General features: G+C 33.0%; 1 protein-coding gene across 6 annotated transcripts in view; it reads left to right on the top strand.

Moving 5' to 3' along the window:
- Positions 1 to 22,793, top strand: part of KAT6A (lysine acetyltransferase 6A) — a 146,500-nt gene that overhangs the window by 80,593 nt on the left and 43,114 nt on the right. For all 6 annotated transcript variants that reach the window (XM_031950763.1, XM_031950765.1, XM_031950766.1 and 3 more), the window contains 6 exons: positions 2,649 to 2,764; positions 3,269 to 3,350; positions 4,188 to 4,323; positions 9,815 to 10,128; positions 13,592 to 13,710; positions 20,193 to 20,308. In XM_031950763.1, coding sequence (XP_031806623.1) covers positions 2,649 to 2,764; positions 3,269 to 3,350; positions 4,188 to 4,323; positions 9,815 to 10,128; positions 13,592 to 13,710; positions 20,193 to 20,308 — 883 coding nt within the window. The remainder of the gene's footprint in view (positions 1 to 2,648; positions 2,765 to 3,268; positions 3,351 to 4,187; positions 4,324 to 9,814; positions 10,129 to 13,591; positions 13,711 to 20,192; positions 20,309 to 22,793) is intronic.

Raw genomic sequence — 22,793 nt, 5'->3', positions numbered from 1 at the left:
TGGAAGTGACTGGATAAATTATTACATATTGATATAATTTTGTTATAAGGAATAGTGTACAGAAAGGAATTGAGTGATGTGAGAAAACTTAAATGAATGGATGCCAAATAAAATAAAAGGAGAATAATACATGAGTATTTATTAAGAACCTATTACATACCAGGCACTATGCTTGTGCCAAGTACTTTACAAATTAAAGGTATGATAATGAAAAATTGCTAAAACTCAATTCAACTCTATTTAACTGTAATATTGCAAATCAGTAACTTCTCTGTATTTATAGCAATTAAAGTAAGATGGCCAGGGTCTCAAAGCTAGTTTGTATTCAATGTATGACTTGAACCAAGATCTTCCTGATTTTAGACCAGCTTTTCTATCCATTATGTTGTATTGTCTCTCTAATTCCTTTTGAGATTTATAATATAACTGCTTACTTTGGAGATATACAACTTTTTTTAGACTTTATAAATTTGAATAGTCTTTAATGTTATACAAAAAAAAAAGAAGACAATGTGGGTGGAAGACCCTATTTTCTCTCCTTTACTACAACAAACAAATAAGAGTATATTATCCAATTTTAGAGGAGAAAGTTCCATTTTAGAAATGAGTACATTATATTTTTTCCTAAAGATTTTGTTTGTAATCACCTTAAAATGTTTTCTTTAAAAAATTTTGTGCATTTAACTTGAAACAAACAAATCTAAATAAAGTGATGAATGTTAACATTAGAGACAGATACAGAGAGACAAAAGGAAGGGGGGAGAGAGAGAGAGACAGAGATACAGAGAGACAGAAGAGGCGAGAGGGGGAGAGAGAGAGGGGAAAGGGAAAAGAGAGAATATTTAATGAAAAGGAATGAGTTTTCCCATCAGACCAGGGTGGGCTCATACTCAGCTCAGAAGAAAGTTCATTTGGAACTTGCTCAGTGGAGGATGGGGTATGAATATATATGTCCAGAGGAATGTTACATATAGTTGTATTGAAATCAGGCCTCACAATCAGCTGTCTTGGGAAGATGGGAGGAGACCTGTTTTTTTGCCCTGTGATTGACTGATCTTATCCACACCCCCTTCGAGTCAGGCTGTGGCCTTTCTTGATGACCTGCCTGCTAACTTTGAAGTTTATTGATATATATGTATAATGGCTTGAGCCTGGCCTTGGAGATGGGAAGACTTGGGTTAAAGTATTGTGTTGGATATAAATAGACTTTGTGACTGTGGACAAATTACTTAAACCTTCAGTGCCCCAGGCAACTCTGATTGTGTAAATTAAAGATAAGTTGTAAATTAAAGATAAGTTGTTGATTTATGTCTTTAGATAGAGTTCCTATACCTATACCAATGAAATCACAAAACGAATAAATACTTGAAGTTTATATAGTATTTTTCTATTTATAAGACATTTTCACTGTTTCATGGAAAATTAAAACTTTGTGATGTATATGCTCCAGGCATTACTGCCTCTTTCACATATCATGTCAAGATTTGAATGATCTTCCTACCTTCAAGATTAGCATTTATTGTCCACTTTATCTTACTGCCACTTCTTATGTAATTGTAATTAGTGTGTATTGTGGTCTTTACCTTGGCATTATTTCAAATAATCTTTTAAAAATTTCCTGGCATTCCTCATTTATTTATTTTTAAATGATAATTGCATTCTGTTGTTGATATACTATAGTTTAATTCAGTTATTTAAGTTTGGTTGTTGGCAGTTTTGCACTTACACATACGGCCGCTGTTGTGTTTTTTGAATGTTATTTTTTCATTATAATATGCAAAGTAAATTAGCAATAATGGGAAGGCCATTTTATAGTATCTTTTTTTCTTTTTTTATTATAGCTTTTTATTTACAAGACATATGCATGGGTAATTTTTCAGCATTGACAATTGCAAAACCTTTTGTTCCAACTTTTCCCCTCCTTCTCCCCAACCCTTCCCCCAGATGGCAGGTTGACTAATACATGTTAAATATGTTAAAGTATAAATTAAATACAATATAAGTATACATGTCCAAACAATTATTTTGCTGTACAAAAAGAATCGGACTTTGAAATAGTGTACAATTAACCTGTGAAGAAAATAAAAAATGCAGGCAGACAAAAATAGAGGGATTGGGAAGTCTATGTAATGGTTCATAGTCATCTCCCAGAGTTCTTTCTCTGGGTGTAGCTGGTTCAGTTCATTACTGCTCTATTGGAACTGATTTGGTTCATCTCATTGTTGAAAAGGGCCACGTCCATCAGAATTGATCATCATATTTTTGTTGAAGTATATAATGATCTTCTGGTCCTGCTCATTTCACTCGGCCATTTTATGTTATGAACTCAGAATTTACATGCTGAGATGGGATATATAAAATTTTGGATTTTACCAAGCTTAATCCAGTGTAATTTTTTTTAAGTTGTTTGTTTAATTTCTAAATTGCTTAAAGCATTGATCTTGAAATCTAAATACAATGGAAATCACTTGTAATATTAAGATGAATAGGATGCAATTATTAAGTTCCATATATATTTAAGTATACTTTTATGTCTATTTTAAAAAATGTATCCATGATTAATTCTCTTTTTTTGTATATTACCATTTCATTACACTAATAGAATTCATGATGATTATTTCAGTGTCAGTCATATCCTCTTTTGATAGGTCATCCATCCTGTTTAAAGTTCTCTCCAGAGTTAACAGTTCGAGTAAAGGCCTTACGGTGGCAGTGTATTGAGTGTAAAACGTGCAGCTCTTGTCGAGACCAGGGCAAAAATGCAGTGAGTACTTTTGCTTTCCTGATTAGATATTCTGTTTATAAAGAGGTATTTGGCATTTAGAGAGAATATCTAAACCACTTTTTTTAAAAAAAAATGCTATATTCTTGAGGCTCTTGGGTAAGTTAGAAGCATCTATTTCCACTACATTAACTGGCATGCTAATTATAGATCATTCTTAGTTGTGATCTAAAGCAGATCTTTGTAGGGACTTATATTGTCCTGTTTTTTGAAAGCTTAGTTTCATATATCTCATATTTGATGAAAGTAATGAAATTATAGTTTTTTTTAAAAATCCTATAAAATACCTTTGCATTAATTCATATTAGTCTCTCATTCTTTTAGTCCAATTAAGGAGCTTTTGTTTCTTCATTCATTTGATCTAGTTTATTCAAGAATGTAACCCAACTCTATTGAGAGTTCTTACAGACTTGGGTCAGGTATATTTTGTTAGGTATGTTTTGTTAAAAATTAAGTAAAACTACCTTTTCTTGTCATTTTTTGTAGGATAACATGCTCTTCTGTGATTCGTGTGACCGAGGTTTTCACATGGAATGCTGTGATCCGCCACTCACCAGGATGCCGAAAGGTAATGCATTCTGAAATCTAACTAGGAAAAAAAAAAGGAATACTGTGGAAGTGGGTTAAAGATACCTTTCTTCATTTCTTAAAAAGAAGAGAATTCTCTACAACTTTGTTTGAAAATACTGATATTATAAGTAGAAAGATATTTGTTTCTCTGAAGTTGAGGTAGTTTTTCTATTTATACATGTGAGAATTCCTGTAGCATGAATTTAATACTGTTTGACTATAATTTTCACAAGTGATGTTTATGGAAGCTATGATGATTCATTGTCAAAATTTGATAATTTTTGGTTCTATTTTTAACCTTCTTCAACTCTCTTCCTGTGATGTGTAGCATTTAATCCAAGGCTGTTAGCTTATTGTGAAAGAAAGCCTATCATAGGTCAAATACTGAGTTCCTCTGGTTTTAAAGGTGGGAGTGGCTTATATGCTTCCCCATTATGCAAATACTTGTGGAGAAAAGGTGAGAGAGAGACAGAGAGAGAGGGAAGGAGAAAGGATGGGAGGGAGGGAGGGAGAGACAGACAGAGAGATGGAGGGAGAGAGAGAGAGACAGAGAAGTTTAATGAATAATAATAGAAGGGAAAATATCCTTGCCCTTCCTTGCCATCTTTACCAAGTTTTGTTTGTTTGTTGGAACAGAAAGCTTATATTGCTTGTATAATGAATGATTTTGAAAAATCCTAACAGTCCTGTAGAAGTTAGATCTTCTTAGGACTCTCACATTTTACATAATTTAGGAAAGTCTGAAATGAAAATTTTCCATCAGCTTAGTGTTTCTGAAGTCATTGAGACTATTTATACCGGTACTTACTTGACATGAGATTTTAATTTTTTGTAGGCATGTGGATATGTCAGATTTGTCGACCTCGGAAAAAAGGAAGAAAACTTCTACATAAAAAAGCAGCACAGATAAAACGGCGCTATGCCAATCCAATAGGACGCCCCAAAAACAGGTTAAAGAAGCAAAATACAGTGTAAGTACTTTTTATAGGAGAATCAGATAGAAGGAAAAGGGAAGAAAGGACCCATTCTAAGAAGATAATGTCTATATTTTATGACTGATTTCCATAGTACTAATTTGTACTTTTATAAGAAATGTCATTGCTCACTTATGTAAAATTTTAATGATCACATTGATATTTCCTTCAAAGACAATAATACATAGCGAATATGAAACTTTTTTTTTTTTTAGATTTTAATAGCTTTTTATTTACAAGTTATATGCATGGGTAATTTTACAGCATTGACAATTGCCAAACCTTTTGTTCCAATTTTTCCCCTCCTTCCCCCCCAACCCCCTCCCCTAGATGGCGGGATGACCAATATATGTTAAATATATTAGAGTATAAATTAAATACAAAATAAGTATACATGTCCAAACCATTATTTTGCTGTAGAAAAAGAATCAGACTCCGAAATATTGTATAGTGAGCCTGTGAAGGAAAGAAAAAATGAAGGCAGGCAAAAATATAGGGATTGGGAATTTGATGTAATGGTTCTTAGTCATCTCCCAGAGTTCTTTCGCTGGGTATGACTGGTTCAGTTCATTACTGTTCCATTAGAAAACTGATTTGGTTCATCTCATTGCTGAAGATGGCCAGGTCCATTAGAATTGATCATCATATGGTATTGTTGTTGAAGTATATAATGTGAATATGAAACTTTTAAAGCAAAGTCTAGATGGCCATCTGTCAGGGATGTTGTAGAAAGAGTTATTCATCTCTAAATTTTAGACTTCAAATAGGCTTCAGAGAACTTCTTGTTTATTCCAAGAGTATCTTTATTTGGATAATGTCAGTAAAAGAGAAACTACTGTCTCCTACAACAGCCCATTCTACTTTTTAGTTAACTTTTAATTGTTTGGAAGTTTTTTCTTACATCAAGTCTAAATTTTCATCTCTGCAAGTTTTCCCTTCCGAGGCCAAGCAGAATAAGTTTAATCCTTCTTTCATATGACTACTTATCAGATATTTGAAGGCAGCTGTCATGTCCCATATCCCTACTACATTAGTCTTTTCTTCTTTGAAATAAAAATCTCCAATTTTTCCAGCTTCCAGATGAATCTGGGCCATGATGCCATGACATGCTTCCAGTTATCATATTTTCCCTCTTCTTCCCCCCAACATACACATATTATATTCTCTTAATGTAGCCTTTTGGGACTGCCATATCACACTGTTGACTTACTTGGACATTGCAGTTCACCAAACTCCCAGATCTTTTCAAGAAAAATGATTTCTTGAGCAGGACCAGGAGATCATTATATACTTCAGCAACAATACTATATGATGACCAGTTCTGATGGACCTGGCCATCCTCAGCAACGAGATCAACCAAATCATTTCCAAGGGAGCAGTAATGAACTGAACCAGCTACGCCCAGAGAAAGAACTCTGGGAGATGACTAAAAACCATTACATTGAATTCCCAATCCCTATATTTATGCCCACCTGCATTTTTGATTTCCTTCACAAGCTAATTGTACAATATTTCAGAGTCTGATTCTTTTTGTACAGCAAAATAATGTTTTGGTCATGTATACTTATTGTGTATCTAATTTATATTTTAATATATTTAACATCTACTGGTCATCCTGCCATCTGGGGGAGAGGGTGGGGAGTAAGAGGTGAAAAATTGGAACAAGAGGTTTGGCAATTGTTAATGCTGTAAAATTACCCATGCATATAACCTGTAAATAAAAGGCTATTAAATTAAAAAAAAAAGAGAGAAAGAAAGAAAAATGATTTCTGTTGGTATGCCCCTGTCACACCTCTTTCCCTCTTTCCCCTCTTCTTTTTCCCCCATACCCTCATTTTGTGCCTGTGAAGTTGATTTATTGACTTTAGGGGTAAGAACTTATCCATATTAAAATTCATCTTGTTTAATTTAATGATGTAGTCTAATCAGTTAAGATTTTCTTGTGAGCTTTCAGTTATTGTGTTACTTATCCTTCTAGATTTATGACCTTTGTAAATTTGATAAGGCTTTCATTACTATCTTTATGTTAAATGTTAATGAGCTATCTCTTTGCTAGGTACTGTGGTGGCATTGGGGATTACACAGAAAAAAAAGTCCCTTAAGGGAACCTTAATATTTAAGGACCTTAATATTTATCTAAGTCTGAGGAGAAAAAAAGTGCACATAAATGTATACACAAAACATACACTAGATAGTTACTAATTTGGAGGGGAAAGTACTAGCTATGGGCCTCAGGAAAGACTTTATATAGAAAATGATTCCCAAATTGAGTTTTTTAAAGAACCCAGAGATTCTAAGAAGTGGTGTTGAGGAGGGTCAGTGTTCCAGTCATGGAGAATGGCCAGTGTAATGGTATGGCAAAAAGAAGTTAAAACTGTTGCTTCTGAGGAACAGAAATTCAGTGTGATTGAACTATACGATATGTTGAAGAAAAGTAATGTGTCATAAGATTAGTTCAGGGCCAGATTGTGAAGGAATTTAAATTCCAAACAAACTTAATATTTAATCTACATTAACCGAGATAGAGAACCACTGGAATTAACAAACATATATATTTTATCTATTGATATATAGAGAGCCACTGGAATTTATTAAGAGGGTGATATTGTAGGACTTGTTTTTTAGAAACATTACCTTGGCAGCTATATGGAGGTCGGATTGGAATGGGAAGAGATAAAAGGCAGAGATAGCTTTCAGTAGACTATTTCAATAATGCAGGTGAGAGATGATAGGGGCCTGAACTAGAATGGTGGTTATATGAGTGGAGGAAAGGAGATAAATGTGAGAAATGATGTGAAAGGTAAAAATGATAATTTAATGACTGGATATGAGATATGAATAAGAGTAGTTGTGAATGACTCTAAAGTTATAAACCTGGGTGGCTGAAAGTATGACAGTGTCCTTGAAGATGAAATAGGAATGTTTGGGAAAAGGTTGGTTTTAGGAGAAAGATAATGTTTTCTTTTCTAATGTTGCATTTGTTGTATTGTCTATTAGGTAGTTCTTAATATTAAACTAGAACTTAGGAGAGACTGGGGCTGATTACATAGCATTGGGAATATTCTGAGTAGTGAGCATAATTAAATTCATATAAATTGATGAGGTGGGTGAGAGAGAGAGAGAGAGAGAGAGGAAGAGACAGAAGAAGGGAAGAAAAAAGGAAGGGGGAGATAATGTATGACATTAGTTGACGATGTTGTCAATACAACATTGTATTGTAAATACAATACAAAGACAATAGTTGAAAAAAGGACTCGGGATTAAGCCTTAGTTTCATCCACATTTAGAGATCATCTATGTCTGCTGCTCCACCAGAAAAGATTCAGTGGAAGGAGACACAATTGTCTCACTTATAGCAAAAGGAATAGTTGGATAGATAGAAGAAATAAGAAGAGAGTAGTGTACCAAAAACCCAAAGAAGAGTGTTATTTCTTATAAGGTGAGGTTGGTGAACTATGTAAAATGCTGTAGAAAGATCAAAAGGATGAAGAATGAGAAAGGACCGTTAGATTTTGCACCTATATCATTGGTAATTTTAGATAGATCTGTTTCTGTTGAATGATGAGATTGGAAGCCAGATTTGCAGACATTTTTAGAAGAGAGGGAAGAAATAGAAAACAATAAGTATAGACAACTTAAGGAATTGCTTCAAAAAGAGAAGAAAGCTATAGATTGATAGCAAGCAAAGATGGCAGGATCTCTAGTAAAGGAGTTTTTGATGGTTTGTTTGTTTTTTAATTAAAGAGGAGCCCTGAGTTTTTTGCAGGCATCAGGAAAGGGAATCATGAAAGATTAGAGAGATGGGATAATAATGGAAGTAATCTGCTGGAGGACAAGAGAGGGCTGGATCAAAACATGTAGAGCAAAGATTGGCCCTGGAGTAGAGGGGCCACATCTTCATCAGACATTGAAAGAAAGGAAGAAATAGTTTTAGTCAAAGGAATTGAAAACAAGAGAAAAATAAGTAGTTCACAGCAAGTGAATTGTATTTTCTCAGTTAAAAATGAGGTTCTGAGGTTTGGGGGTAGGGTGTGGGGTATAGCATAAAAAGCTTGGAATAGCTGTAGTGAATGAGATAGAAAATCACTTTGAGAAGAGTAAAAAGATAAACAAAAATCATCTTCAGATTTATTTTATAAGAGATCATCTACTTAACAGTACAAGCATTAGTATGCATCTCTTCACAGCAATAGCATGAGAGGTTTTGCCAATTTTTTTGGTAAATCTGATAAACATATCTATAATGTAGCCCACTGATCTCTACTTTTTGCTTTTTATTTTTTATTGTATTATATTGTTATATATTATCAATTATTATTTATTAATATAGATCATAGAATTCTATGATATCCTTAGAAAGTACCTTAGAGATCAAGTAATCCAGTTCCCTCATTTTATAGGTTAAGAAACAAGGCCTAGTCAGGGGAAAGACTTATCCAAAGTCCTGCAGGTAGTAAATGGCAGAACCAAGATTTGAACCACAGGTTTCCTCTTGACTGCAAACCATTGTGATTCCCTCTTTCTTTCATGAAGCTTGCTTCAGGAGATGAAGAAAGAGTCCATTTTAGTATGCATTCCATTGTGAGCCAGGGCAAAGAGATAGTATTCGTTAGCAAGGCAAGAACAGGGAACACGAAATTGTTTAGTTTGGCTTGTGCTTTAGTCTTGAAAATGTGATTAAATATCTTTAGGTCTGCAGGGCTTTTTACTTCAGCCATTTTTAAACAATTTAATACTACATAAAGATAGAGTGAGCATTAGCGGTCTAAGAATATATACATCAAATACTGTAGTTTGTATTTTGATAGGAAAACATTTCTTTCCCTAATACAGATTTTTGAACTTTGGATCTCTGGGCTAGCATATTTTAATTGTTTGCCATTGAAAGTCACCATGTAGCACTGAATGAATATAGCAGTCAAGATTTCTCTAGGGCAGAGTGTGTGTACCTATGATTCCTTTCTATGTTTTGCCATAAAGCTAGAATTGAGTCTGGGATTTTAGAAGGATCATCTAGTTACAAGGGTTCTTAACCTAGGGTCCATAGACTTAGAAGTCCATGAATAAATTTCAGGGAGCCTGTGTACTTGCATGGGAAAAAGATGACATATTTTTTTTTTTTTTTTTATCACTTCTTACATTATGATTGTAGGTAATAAACCATTATTCTGAGGAAGAGTCCATAGGCATCACCACACTGCTTAAAGGGATCCATAATACCAAAAAGTTAAGAAGCCCTGATCTGATCTAACAACCTACCATGAAATAGGAGAAACTTCAATGTAATTTGTTTCCTTCTTTGTAGTTGTACAAGTTCCCACAATGCCTGGGACATATTAAAGATACTAAATAAATGCTTATTTATTGATAACTGGAAATTTTTTAGAAGCATCAACTAATCAGATGACAAAGAAGAGACCTCAGAAAAACTTTTTACCATCCAGGACAGCATTTTGATATTTTTCTTTTCTCTTGACCAATTTTTTAGATCAAAAGGCCCTTTCAGCAAAGTTCGAACTGGACCTGGTCGGGGTCGGAAACGTAAAATCACTCTCTCCAGCCAATCAGCATCTTCATCTGAAGAAGGCTATTTGGAGCAAATGGACTTAGATTTCTGCAGAGATGGTAGTACACCCCTGAAATTCAATAAGAAAACCAAAGGGCTCATTGACGGCCTTACCAAATTCTTCACCCCTTCCCCTGATGGGCGGAAAGCTCGTGGGGAAGTGGTGGACTACTCTGAGCAATACAGGATCAGGAAAAAGGGCAACAGGAAATCAAGTACTTCAGAGTGGCCCACAGGTAAGGGTTTGCTCACTTGTCAGCAAAAGTGTTCTTAAAAATCTGTAATTTGGAATCATTAATTATTCATATTTTATTTTTCTATGCATAGAGGAAACATTTTTGACAACAAGAAAAAAAATTGTTAAAGATGCAGATTTAAATACAGAAAAAAGCCAGAGATAAATTTTAGGAATAGGTTGGCTAAAAGACTGGAAGCTGGAGAAAGAATGGTTTTTCATGGAAAGTTTGCTTGTTGATTATTTTGAACATAAATATTGTTATCACTCATCTTTGTTGTGAGAAAAAAGCATATGGTGGGATTGTTCCTGAAAGTATGGAGTTGGTTAAAATGCTGTTGACTATTAAAGGTGAAATTAGGCTTTGCATTTATGGAATACTGTTGTAGATGTTCATCTTCACAAATTTACTTGTAATTTTAAAAAAATTTCATTGTTTCTTTTCAGTGGTGCAAGACCACAGTATGAAAAGCATTGTTTATCAAATTAAGCTTCCACTTTTCAAAGCAGAAAACTAGTAATGCTATAAACTTATGGCTGGGAAAACACCAATATAACAGATAGGTCAGGCAAGAAAAGATTTTTTTAAAAAATGAATTGTTCAGATAAACCTAAGAATCACCTTCAGTTTACATTTTGCCTTAATTCTAGAGACCTACACTATATGAACAAGTTGCATAGAGAAAAAGATAAAGAATAGAGGACTTGAAATGCTTTGGAAGTTGAATGACAGAGGCATGTTCTTATGTACAGCTTAGGAAATTTCTTTTCTTTGTCTTCTCACTCTTAATTAAATATAAATTGGGCAATGGCTGCCTCTTCATTCCTTTTTGATCCCACAGTTGATTTTTTTGAAGTGCAGAAGGGAATTCTTAGTATTTTATCTTTTGTTGAAAATATCAGTCATATTATTTTATCCCTAAGTAGATTACTTTAAATCACAGAAAAGTGTCTTAGATTATTTTATGATTTTGCCATTTGAGCAAACTAATTTCCTAACTAATTATAATCTTGGATAATCTGTTAACCTTTGTAAGTCTCTTCCTCTTCTTCCTCACCCCCACCCCAAGGAAATTGGGGTTAAGTAACCTGCCCAGGGTCATACAGCTCAGAAGTGTTAAGTTTCTTGAAGCCAAATTTGAACTCAGGTCCTCCTGACTTCAGGGCTGGTGCTCTATCCACTGAGCCACCTAGCTGACCCAACTGTTGTAATTTTTGATATCTTCATTTATAAAATGAGGTGGGTTATACCTTGTTAGTGAGCTTTTTAGGGGAGTGAGAGATCAAATTCATTCAAGAACACACACAGTTCTGGTGGTGTCTTTACTTTCTTCCCGGCTAGAATATAGTCTTCATTGGGATCAGTTGCAGAATCTTAAATATCATGAGTTGAAAGAAACTTTAGAAGTTAACTAGTTCAATCTGTACCTGACAGAAATTCCATACTATCTTCCACAAATTGTTTCTCACCCATCTTTTGCATGAAAACATCCAGTGGGGGGAAGAGTCTCCACAAATTCCTGAGACATCATTTCTACTTTGTGATAGCCCTTGTTCAGAATTTTTCTTTTCATGAAGTCAATATTAGATTCTCTGAAATATGTTACTCCTAATTCAGCTCTTTGAGTCTAATCCTGTTTTCACATGGGCCTTGAAAGACTTAAAAACAATTGTCAAGTTCTCCCAAGTCTTCTCTTCTCCAGGCTAATCAATCATTTCTCCAGGAGTGGTTCTCTAATTCTTCACCATCCTTGTTACTACCCTCCTCTCAAAGTGTGACAGCTTATCTATGGCCTTTCCTCATATTTGGCAATTAGAATTGAATACAAGTGTGGTTTTATGGGGACAGGTCATACATAGCAGGATTTTTTACTGTATATACTTTCCTTCCTCAAACTCCTATTCAGGACCCTCCATGTGTTTTGTCCATATAGCCTTTTGTCCCTGCCAGGGCTACTGAAATGGACCTCTCTGAGATCACTAGTTTACCTTCTGCTTGCCAAATCTGATAGCTTTTTTTTTCTTTAAATTTTTTTTTTTTTTTTTTAGTCCTTATCCTTCCTTGATGTCCCTAACACTGAGTAAGTTATCTTTCCATTGTAGACTTTCATGATATTGTTACTGCCTACTTTACTTTCTGCATAAGTGACTTCATTCTTGGATTCCCAGAGACTTGTTCTTTAAGATATTCTTCAGGTTTCAGTTCTATTGTCTTCTCTTTCTACAATTTTTCCATTGGATCATATGGATCTCATCCATAATTCTTAGTATGGGTTAGAACTCTAGAATGTGTGAAGTAGATCATAATGAAGAGTATTTTTAAACAATTTTTTTATATAAGATATAGAATGGATTCATAATTGAAGTCCAATAATAGGTGTGAAAATTTTATTTAATAAGCTTCATAATTTTCTCATGAGTTGTAGAGATTGAGAAGATCTATGAGGTTTTTTTTTTTTGTCTGCTTCTCTTTATTGTGGTATTAAAATGTTCTTGCATAGAGCTGCATTATGCAGCGGGGGGGGTATTAAATTCATGAAATAGCTTCAGATTTTAATTATTTCTTTCATTTTAGGGCTGTTGTCAAGAATGTACCTTTCTTTATGCTTTAAATGACTAACAGAATACCTATACATAGAATTCATGTAAAAAGAGTTGTCTCTCACAAATTGCTCTTTTCAGTCACATTCATCCAGAGAGGAAGTGATAATATTAACAATGTCAACTCCAGATAAAAAAGATTAATGATCTACATAAATCTCAGGTGCTCTATTTATAGGTTTCTTTGCACAATTAAAGAAATATCACTTGGTGGATTATCATTATTATTATTATTGTTATTTTCTCGTACTATCTAGAGCATTCAGATATACAATTCTCAAATTTGTTGATTTTTATGTTTCGTTAAGAGTATGTGGTTTACATGGAAATTGTTGATTATATCTCTGTCAGGTACTTTATTAGATCTTAACTGGTTGAGATATCCTCTATGAAGTCTACCTCTCTGCTGGGATAAAAATATAGTATTCTTGTGAAGTTCTCAATAAATAAAATATTAAAAGAACCCAGTATCCAAGTTTTTTATTTCATTTTTCTTGCCAATGAGGCTAATGCATTGGGCATTAACACATGCTCCTATTCTCTAGTACATGGGGGATAAGAAATGTAAGCTTTGGACAGTGTGACAAATGTAGAGATAGAAAACTATCATTTTTATACTATATCAAGTTAATTTATACGAGTAATTTGTGTTCTCAAGTCCCTTTTTACTCTGTACATAGCATAATATAATGAAATTTAAAATGAGATGTGTGATGTTTATTAAGAAACATTAAGTCAATATAAACATTATGTTTAGATATATATATTTCTAACTTTAAGGCCAACTGTCTTAAAAGTATTGAGATAGGTATAGAACTTCCATGTTATTTTTGTAATCTTTAACTTCTTCCTTTCATTTATAGACAATCAGGATGGCTGGGATGGAAAACAGGAAAATGAGGAGCGACTTTTTGGAAGTCAGGAAGACATGACTGAAAAAGATATGGAATTATTTCGAGATATCCAGGAACAAGCACTGCAGGTAAAATTAAACATTAAGGCTAACAAATTATATAATTTTTCATGAGAGGTAGAGAGAGATGATTTTATTGGAATTAGAACCGTGGATCACAGTCAATTTATTTAACTATCATTTTCAATTTGCTTATATATATGTCGTTAGTTTTTATTGAGAGATTTCCATGATAACTACTTCAGGGTGTGTATGCGTGTGTATTGTGTCTGTGTGTATGTTCCAGTAATGGAAGAACTCTTTTTTTCTTATATTATATGCATCTTAGAAAGCACATAGACTTGATGTTTAGGGATAGGGTCTGACAATGACATCTTTCATCATTTGATTTTTGTACCTTTTTTTTCCCCTGGTGTTTTTTCTTCAACCCCTTTCTATAAGTTGATTATAGTAAGACCTAAGTCCTTTCTTCTGTAGTAAGGCTGCAGGGATAGAAAAAAGGTTTTTCATTGATTAGCAGGTAGGATTCTTTACACTAATGGCCATGTTATATTTGTGATTTGAGGTAAAAAATCAAAAACAATACACAGTCTTCACATATAACTTCTTATAGGAGTGTGTGTGTGTGTGTGTGTGTGTGTGTGTGTGTGTAAAAATAAAAACCTTAATTGCAGCACTCAAATATTCAACACTGACAATTGTAAAAGTTGGAATTAATATTCAGCATAGTTCTTCATACATAATTAACCTGTCTACATTGTCTTGAACAATGCTTATCTGTAAATATTTCTTTAATTAAATTAAACAGCCAGTTAAAGTTGTAGAAACACAATTAGTTTCATTGATGTTGAGTGTCAGTAATGTTTAGATCCTAAAATCCACAAGATGGCAGTGTTTCTCCATGAAGTTAGTATAAATGGTGAAAATGAGACAGTATGGTTTAATGGAAAGAGATACTGTATTTGGAGGGATGACTTCCAAGCTCCTCTGCTGCATATTCCCCACTCTCCCCATCATCTATCTTCTTATGTGATCAGAAGAAAATCTCTCTAAGCCTCAGTTTCCTTATTAGTTTAAAAAAAAAAAGGAATTAATAATAGTAGCTATACTACCTACTTCACAATGGTAGAAGGATCATAAAAGATAATAATTTGTGTAAAGTACTTTGCAAATTGTAAAATGTTACCTAAAATTAAAGTGGGATTAAGCTTTAGGAGATCAAAGCAGTTACTGATATTCAAATAAGAGTGTTTTGAATGTTGCTACAAGTGATAGACTTTGGTAATATTAATTTTGTTTATTTTTATAATTGACTATTAATGGTTTGAAGACCACTTGGACAAAGATTTCTTCAGCATATACTTTGGTATCTTATAGTAAAGCAGCGACTTTCCATTGTTTTGCATATTTGGACACTGATTTTATAAGAAGGCAAGAGTTAGTCGAAGTAATAGCAAGGATTTAATAAAGCAAGTTCCAAAATTAATATAGGGGCCACATTGCATATTTAAGCTAGTGTCACATATTTTTAGCTATATCTTAATATAGTAATTAATCATAATGTGATTCTTAGTTATTATTAAATTATGCTTATTACTTCCTGTTTACTAAAATGGGAAACTATTTAGCAACTTTAGAATGTATCAAAAAGGAATGGACAAAAAGTCTTGGTGAGGGTTGACTTGTAGTTTGCAGACGTTTTCATTTTTTTCAAAATTAGTAATTCTCCAGAAATGTAATATGATAGATATATTATTGTCTATAGTAGGAATTAGTGTTATATGTTGTAAATAAAGAAAATACTGGGTTCTGTGATGATTGACCAATTTATATTATCTGGAGCAGAATTGTCAAATATGTGGCTTGTGACATTCCCAAGTGGGTCTGAACCAGGTTAAAATGAAGTTGTCAACTGTTTAACAAAGTTATTAAAAATATAATACAATATAGATAACATAACATTTTAACATTCAATATATCTGTCTTGTCGGGATCATTATGTATGGTTAGTGACATTGTGTATGGTCCAGTGGAATAGCAATTTATAAGAATTTTTATTATTTTTTATGTGCACCTATTCCTATAGGATATATTTAGTCCTAAGGAAATAAAAATACATATGAAACATTTAACTAAGTGTATGTTTTGGAACTTCATTAGCCATCTGATGTTATGGTGATTTTAAAAGGACTGTATACATATGAAGCTTCTTGATTGTGCATAGAAGAATAGTTGGATTCAGAGTTTTTACTATGGATGTATATGTCTTTTAAATAAGGTCTAGTCAGGTTTCAAAATAGGATGTTATTACCTTGTTTGTAATTGTTTACTTATTAATTTTCATAAATCTCAATCCAGAATGATGGCATTTTGTTGAGACACTAGAAAGTTGTGAAGTGTTTTTGAAATTTTAATGATGTGAAACAAGATTTATTTTATATAAAGATTTTTTTTTTTTTTACACAATATATCTACAAATGAGGCAAACTAAATCTAGGCTATAAATTAACATATAAAATATGACAGAGAAGCTTAGTTGTTCATTCAACAAGTATTTATTAGCCATTTAAATTTTGTTTCACTCTACGAGAAGTGACTTTAGCTATCCTCAAATTAATCAGTTGTTAGTATCTGCTTAGCAATATTCTTGTTCATGTAGGGGATACAGAAATAGTAAAAGATAAGAGTTTCTGTTTTATAGTTCATTTGAAAAGACAATGCTAAATTGCATGATAGAGATGTGATGCAGATATAATACATAATTTGAATATACCATCAAGAAGACCCAGTCCTGTCCATTCCCTTTATACATCCCTATTTCCTTTCCCACTTCCCAAAGCTATAAGAGCTGTCACTAATACTGGGGGCTAAAAAATCTTTTTTCATGTGTTACTTGGCATGAGAACTGAAATGGACCACTTGATTAAAAAAGAAAATAGCCTCCAATTATATAGCACTAACTATGTAGTGCTAAGCATACTATAAATAAAAATTATTTCATTTCATCCTGATAATAATCTTGGGAGCTAGGTAGTATTATTATCACCATTTTACAGGTGAAGAAACTGACATAGACAAATGAAGTGACTTGCTTGAGGCCATCCAGCTAGTAAGTTTCTGAGATTGGAACAGTATTCTATGTGCTGTGTCACCTTGTTCTACTTAGTAAATGTTGAATGAATGTTTTAGAACTCTGAATATATTTTCCTAAAGAAATATTATTATATAGGATGAATTAGGTTTATTATAGTACTTGTCTTTCAGGAATATTAGGAGTTTATAGATGATTAGAATTTTATGGGATAAGTAAACTCCCTAACTGCTATGTATAATATGATTTCAGTGGAAAACCTATGTTTATAACTCCAATTACTGATTTACAAATTAAGTTGGTAGCTTCATATGCCAAGGAATGCAAAGCAAGAGAATAATTAATGTGGCATGTGAAGTTTGTGTTTGATCATTTGTTGTGTATATCAGATGTATGGGTTGGGTTTGTTTGTTTTTTTGGGAAAAGATAGTGGAGTGGCTTGCCATTTCTTTCTCCATCTTATGAGGAAACTGAGGTAAAGTTTTCCTGATTCCAGGCCTGGTGCTCTATCCACTGTGCCACCCAGCTGCCCTTGTTTAATATTTTGGGAATTTCTGTTTTTAGATATATATTTTTTTAAATGATGTTTATATTTTTATCTTACAATAGTTTTCCTACATTTTCTTCTCCCTTATAACTGAAGAAAAATAGTTAAGCAAAACTTCCCGGTTCAGCAGTTGCTTCTGTCCAGGGATGTCCATTTGACTTTCTAAAGCATTTGGCAGCTGCATTCAATTTTGGTCCTTGGATTTGTATCCTGAATTCAGTTGCAATTTTGTGTTATTTTTAATAGTATGATGTAGTCATTATATGTATTGTTCTTTTGATTCTGCTTGCTTCATTCTCAAATCATGTGTGAGTCCTTATTTTCTTTGAATGCCTCATTTGTTATTTTTATAGCATTCCATCAGACTCATACCCTAATTTGTAGTAGCTAAACATTAAAGGAAATTTTGAAACTAGAGTATCAGAAAATAACGAGAGAGGTAGCAGTGTTCCTTGTTTTACATCTTCACAAATAAAGGAAACTCTCTAGAGGAAAAATGGCATTGTGTAAGTTGCCAGTTGTTAGGGGACTATATTTTCCCACAAGATTAATAATGCATTCTGGTTTAGAATAATGCATTCTAAATTTACAGAATCTGGCAGATATAAAAATTTTGCTTTTTTACTTTAGTTCCAGAAATAGAGCATTTAATATAGTTTTTAATCTCTCTTGATTTATTTCATTCTAATTTAGAAATAGGTCATTAATATCAGCTAAATAATTGATAGCGTTAACATTTAAAAAAAAATCTGCCTGTAAAAATTAATGTTGATATTAAAGCAGGGCAACTAGAGCTAGAAATTTGAAAAATATAACAAAATATATTTAGTGGAAAGATAACCTGACCAACATTTTGAAATAATGGGTTAATATTCTTGGCAAGGATTGAGTTAACACTTAGTTTAGATATAGTTGTTGCTGAGTTAACAGATGGAACTTGGTTAACCTCCTGAATAAAAGGAAATACATAGAGTGAGGCAAGCTATGAGGAGTGCATTGGGGATTTATAAGTAGGTGGTGTAGAAGAACAGGAGAATAGCTCTTGGGAGGAGAGGAAAGAAACGCATGTGCAAAAAGCATTTCTAGATGAGGAAGAATCAGGGCAGCTGCAGACAGTGTAGAAGTCTTGGCAAGTGTGTCTTTGGTGTAGACTTGTGGTGGTTGTGATGTGCAAACAGTTGTACTGGAGTTGGCTCTCCACATCTGCAGCAGGCATTCACCTGGAAGAGAGACGCGGAGTTGATGGGAAAACATTCATTGAACAAGCAGTATCACCGCAGGTCTATCTTCACTTCTTGAATTACTTAGTGAACCTTGTTTTAGGAAGTCATATCTGGTTTCAGTTGTACTGATGTGTGTGTGTGTGTGTGTGTGTGTGTGTAACTAGCGATTTTTTGTTATTTAAAGTTTTGAGGATACAGTATAAGATATTACATTCATTGTGAATTAGAATACTTTGCAGTATGGAAAATGCATTATTTGTTTTATTTAAAAAGCTTTTTGTCAAATGATTTATGCATTTAACAATTTTTATGCATTTAAACTGTCCTATATATTATAATATTGTCTTATATATTATGACTTTTGATCTTAGTGTAGATATCATAAACTGAATTATATAGCTAAATAATTTAACCCAGTTAATGTTAGGTTCTTTTGTTTAGAGGTGTCTAAGATAGAATTACTTTAAAAAAACCTTTTTTTAAAATTTGGCTGTTTTCCAATCGTGAAACCTGAGACAAATCCCTTGGTAAATAAGCTGTTGTGAAGAGGCATTTTTCTTCCAGATGAACTTATTAATATAAAATCACTGAATAAACAATCTTAACTCTTTTATAGTAATTACTTTTTTTTTTTTTTAAACTTTTTGGCGATGAAGCATAGAACAAAGAACTTTCAGTATGACCCTAATCTGTACAATGTAAAGTTTTCACAGCAACTCTTCTAGGGAAGGGGTTGAATTTCAGATTTCTGTGTATGAAAAAGTTCAGAGTCTGCCTCCCTCAGTAGTTCTTCAATATTTCTGTAGCAGGTGCTATTCTAGACAGAATTTGTATTCAGAAATTTACAATCTAGTCTTCATGTATTAAAAAATTGGCTTATGTTTGAATTGTGTAGACTATGCAATATCCCCTTTAAGCCATTGAAGACTGTAGTAAAAAGTTAACACAAATTGCTAAATTTATTGCTTTTCCTTGAACAACTAACTTTATAGGATACTCCAAGGGTGGATTAATTAGGCCATATAATTATAAAAAAAGTCACTTGGCATATCCCTTGGAAGAAAAATGGATAAAAAGTATGTCATAGGACAGCAAATATTGAACAAAATGATCAAGTCTGTTGAGAAGTTTCTTTAGGTGTAAATTTAAGAAAACTAATGACTAAGAATTTGGATTTTATATTTGTGTTTTATGATATTCTTAAATATCAGGCATCTCTAAAAAAAGAAAGTCATTCTTCTTTCTCTTAGTTATCTTTTTGTCTGTGTAGAATCTTTTACATTTTATGTGTTGAATATGCATATGTACATGCAGCCTTGGCAAGTCTGTTTGCCTTTTTATTGTATTTATTAATATCTTCTACATCAATCATTTCTTTTGTAATATCTAATCTCTTGTACATCTAGAAAGTAAGTAAACACAATACTTTGATGAAAATTTTGGCCAAGTATTTAAATATATGGGTTTTTTTAATAGAAAGTGAAAATAATATCAAGAGCATATTGTTTTTAAGGAATTTTATCCCAGAGACCTATTGTAAAGAGTAATATAGTTACTAAAACCTGACAAACTATTTTTACCAATTGCTGGAATTCTAACAAAGTAATAACTTAACTCATATCTTTCTTTCACACTGATCTCAGTGTTCTTAATTTGGCTAATTTCTGTAATGTGTTTCTTTATTGCACAGAAAGTTGGAGTGACTGGTCCCCCTGATCCACAAGTCCGCTGTCCCTCTGTCATTGAGTTTGGAAAATATGAAATTCATACCTGGTACTCCTCCCCATATCCACAAGAATACTCAAGGTATGTTGTGAGACTCTATTAAGTCTTATTTTTATAGTGATAGAATATAAAATTTGGAAGTAGACTCCACATCCTCACATTCTCTTGTATCAATCCTCTATTCTTTATAGGTCTTGTGTTAGACCTTTATTATTCTTTACTTGAATTATTACGGTTAGACTCCTTGTATATCATGTCATCTCCCTCTTCCCCTTCCCCCCAAAAACTATTCTACATATTGCTACCAAAATAAATTTTCTTATACATAGTTGTGATGTAGCTATTAGCTATATCATTCTTCAGAAATCTTTAGTAGATCCTAGTTTCTATAGAGTTCAGACTTCTTTGCCAAGCATTCAAACCTATCATAATCGGGCACTATTCTAGTTTTATCTCCTATAGTATTTTCCCCAATACATTCTATACTGTAGCCAAATTGGACATTCTCTTCCCCTGAAACACATACTATTTTCTCATCCCCTCCAGTGCCTTTTCTCACTCATTAAAATTTCATACCTATTCCTCTGCATGGAAAATTTTCCTCTTCTGTTAAATTCCTACCTATTCTCTTAATCCCAGCTCATATGCTAACTCCTCTAAGAGGTCTTTCTTAATATCCCTATTGGTGAGACTTTCTCAGACTTCATGATACTTTGTTTTAGAACTCTCTCATATATTTATTATATAATTTGTGTTATAATTAACTTGGTATCATGTCTTTTTCTCCCACTCCCTTTCCCCTGCCTGGAACTAATAAAACTTCCAAGAGGGCAGGGGACTGCATGATAAAAATTTTGTTTCTTTCTCATTGTGTAGTATAGTACTTTCCATACAGTAATATACTTGAAATTGTTGGAGTCTACGGTTCAGGAAACAGAGCTCAGAGGGTCTTTGTGGTAACATTGATATTCACAGTTACTATTTAAAAAATCTTAATTATGTTTGATTTTAAGTAATTTTATATGCACAATATAAAAACTTTTTTAATATTTGAAACTTCACAAATAAAACAAATTGAGAAAACTTTATATAATAGCTCCTTTCTTCATCATTAAAGCTAAGTAATATAGAAATGTATTAATTTGTAATTAGCTATAGAGAAATGGAAAGATTGAATCAGATGTGACTTTATGTTAAAATATGAAATTTTGACTAGCTTACATTTTGTAATTGAATTTGTTTCTCAGAAATTAATAGTCACTTTTGAAACAGGAAAAATATTAGTTTAGAAACTGTACCTTATACTTGAATAAATTGGATTTCCAGATAGCTGTTTGGGATTTCTAGCTTCTTTCTTGTTCCATCCCCATTTTCCATTTACTGAAAATTAATTTGTACAGTTATTAGACCTATATTAAACTTTAGAGTAGACATTCGGGGCAGTGTAAAATGGAGCTAGTTTAGGGAATAAATCTGAAGTAGAAGAATTACTGACTTTTTATTACACTATATAAGCCGTTAATGGTTCAGTTTCTTTGCTTTGTTAACCACCTTTCAGTAAGCTGTTGTGAAGCTTAATAAATTATTTGGAAAGTGCTTTGATTTCCTAGATAAAATATAATTTGAAAAAAGAATTTTTTTTGGAAGCCTTCACCTAACCTGAGCTCAGCTCTCTAATACTTACTTTAGTTATATAAAAAATAAAGGAACTTTAGTTCACTTTATTTCTGTTCTACAACAAATTGGACCTTGTTCCTGCAATCATCTTTCTATTTTAAACCTCTTCTATCGTACCCCTTTTGTTGACTTTTTCTTACCTATTTACACATGTCGTTTGGTCTTTCTAATTCTAGAATAGTTTTCACCCTTCAGCCCAAATCGGTTACCAAACCATCCTTTATCTCTCCTTGACTTCTTAAAAAGTCATCTATAATTATGACTCTACTTTTTCATTGTTTCTTCTTGTATTTTTTCCTTCTCCTCCCACCACTATGCTGAAAGTACCCTCTCAAAGATTAACTATTTCCCTGTATCACAAAATCCCAATAGCTTTTTCTCAGTCCTTATGAAGTGAACATAGGTTTATGAAGTGACTCATCTGGGCCATCCCCAGTCATCTTGCTCTATGTCTTGCCATGACTTCGCATACAACTGTCTCACTTAAACCCAGTTCAATTGCAAGTCAAGACATTATCTTCCTAATGTCATTAGTCCTCTTCAAGACAAAGGACAAATAACACTGTGGACAACTGTGCTAATCACTGCAATACAAAAAGGGCAAAAATCTCAAGGTGGGGGGGAACCCTGCTTTTAAGGGGTTCACAGTTAAATAGCAGAGATCATATACAAATAATTGTATAAGTAAGATTTGTATAGAATAAACTCAGAAGGAAGGAACTAGTGTTAAAAGAGGTCCAGAAAAGGCTTCTTTCAGAAGTTGGAATCTTGGCTGAGACTTGAAAACCAGGGAAGATGAAAGGCATAGATGAGGATGAAGAAGATGCTAGAAGTGGGAATGCAGCTGGTGGAAATGCACAGGATAAAGAAGTGAAAGATATGTTTTGTG

The sequence above is a fragment of the Sarcophilus harrisii genome, chromosome 2 (assembly GCF_902635505.1).
Source record: "Sarcophilus harrisii chromosome 2, mSarHar1.11, whole genome shotgun sequence".
Taxonomy (NCBI): Eukaryota; Metazoa; Chordata; class Mammalia; order Dasyuromorphia; family Dasyuridae; genus Sarcophilus; species Sarcophilus harrisii.
The sequence above is the reverse complement of the archived record's forward strand: the minus strand, read 5'-3'. Positions and strand labels throughout refer to the sequence as shown.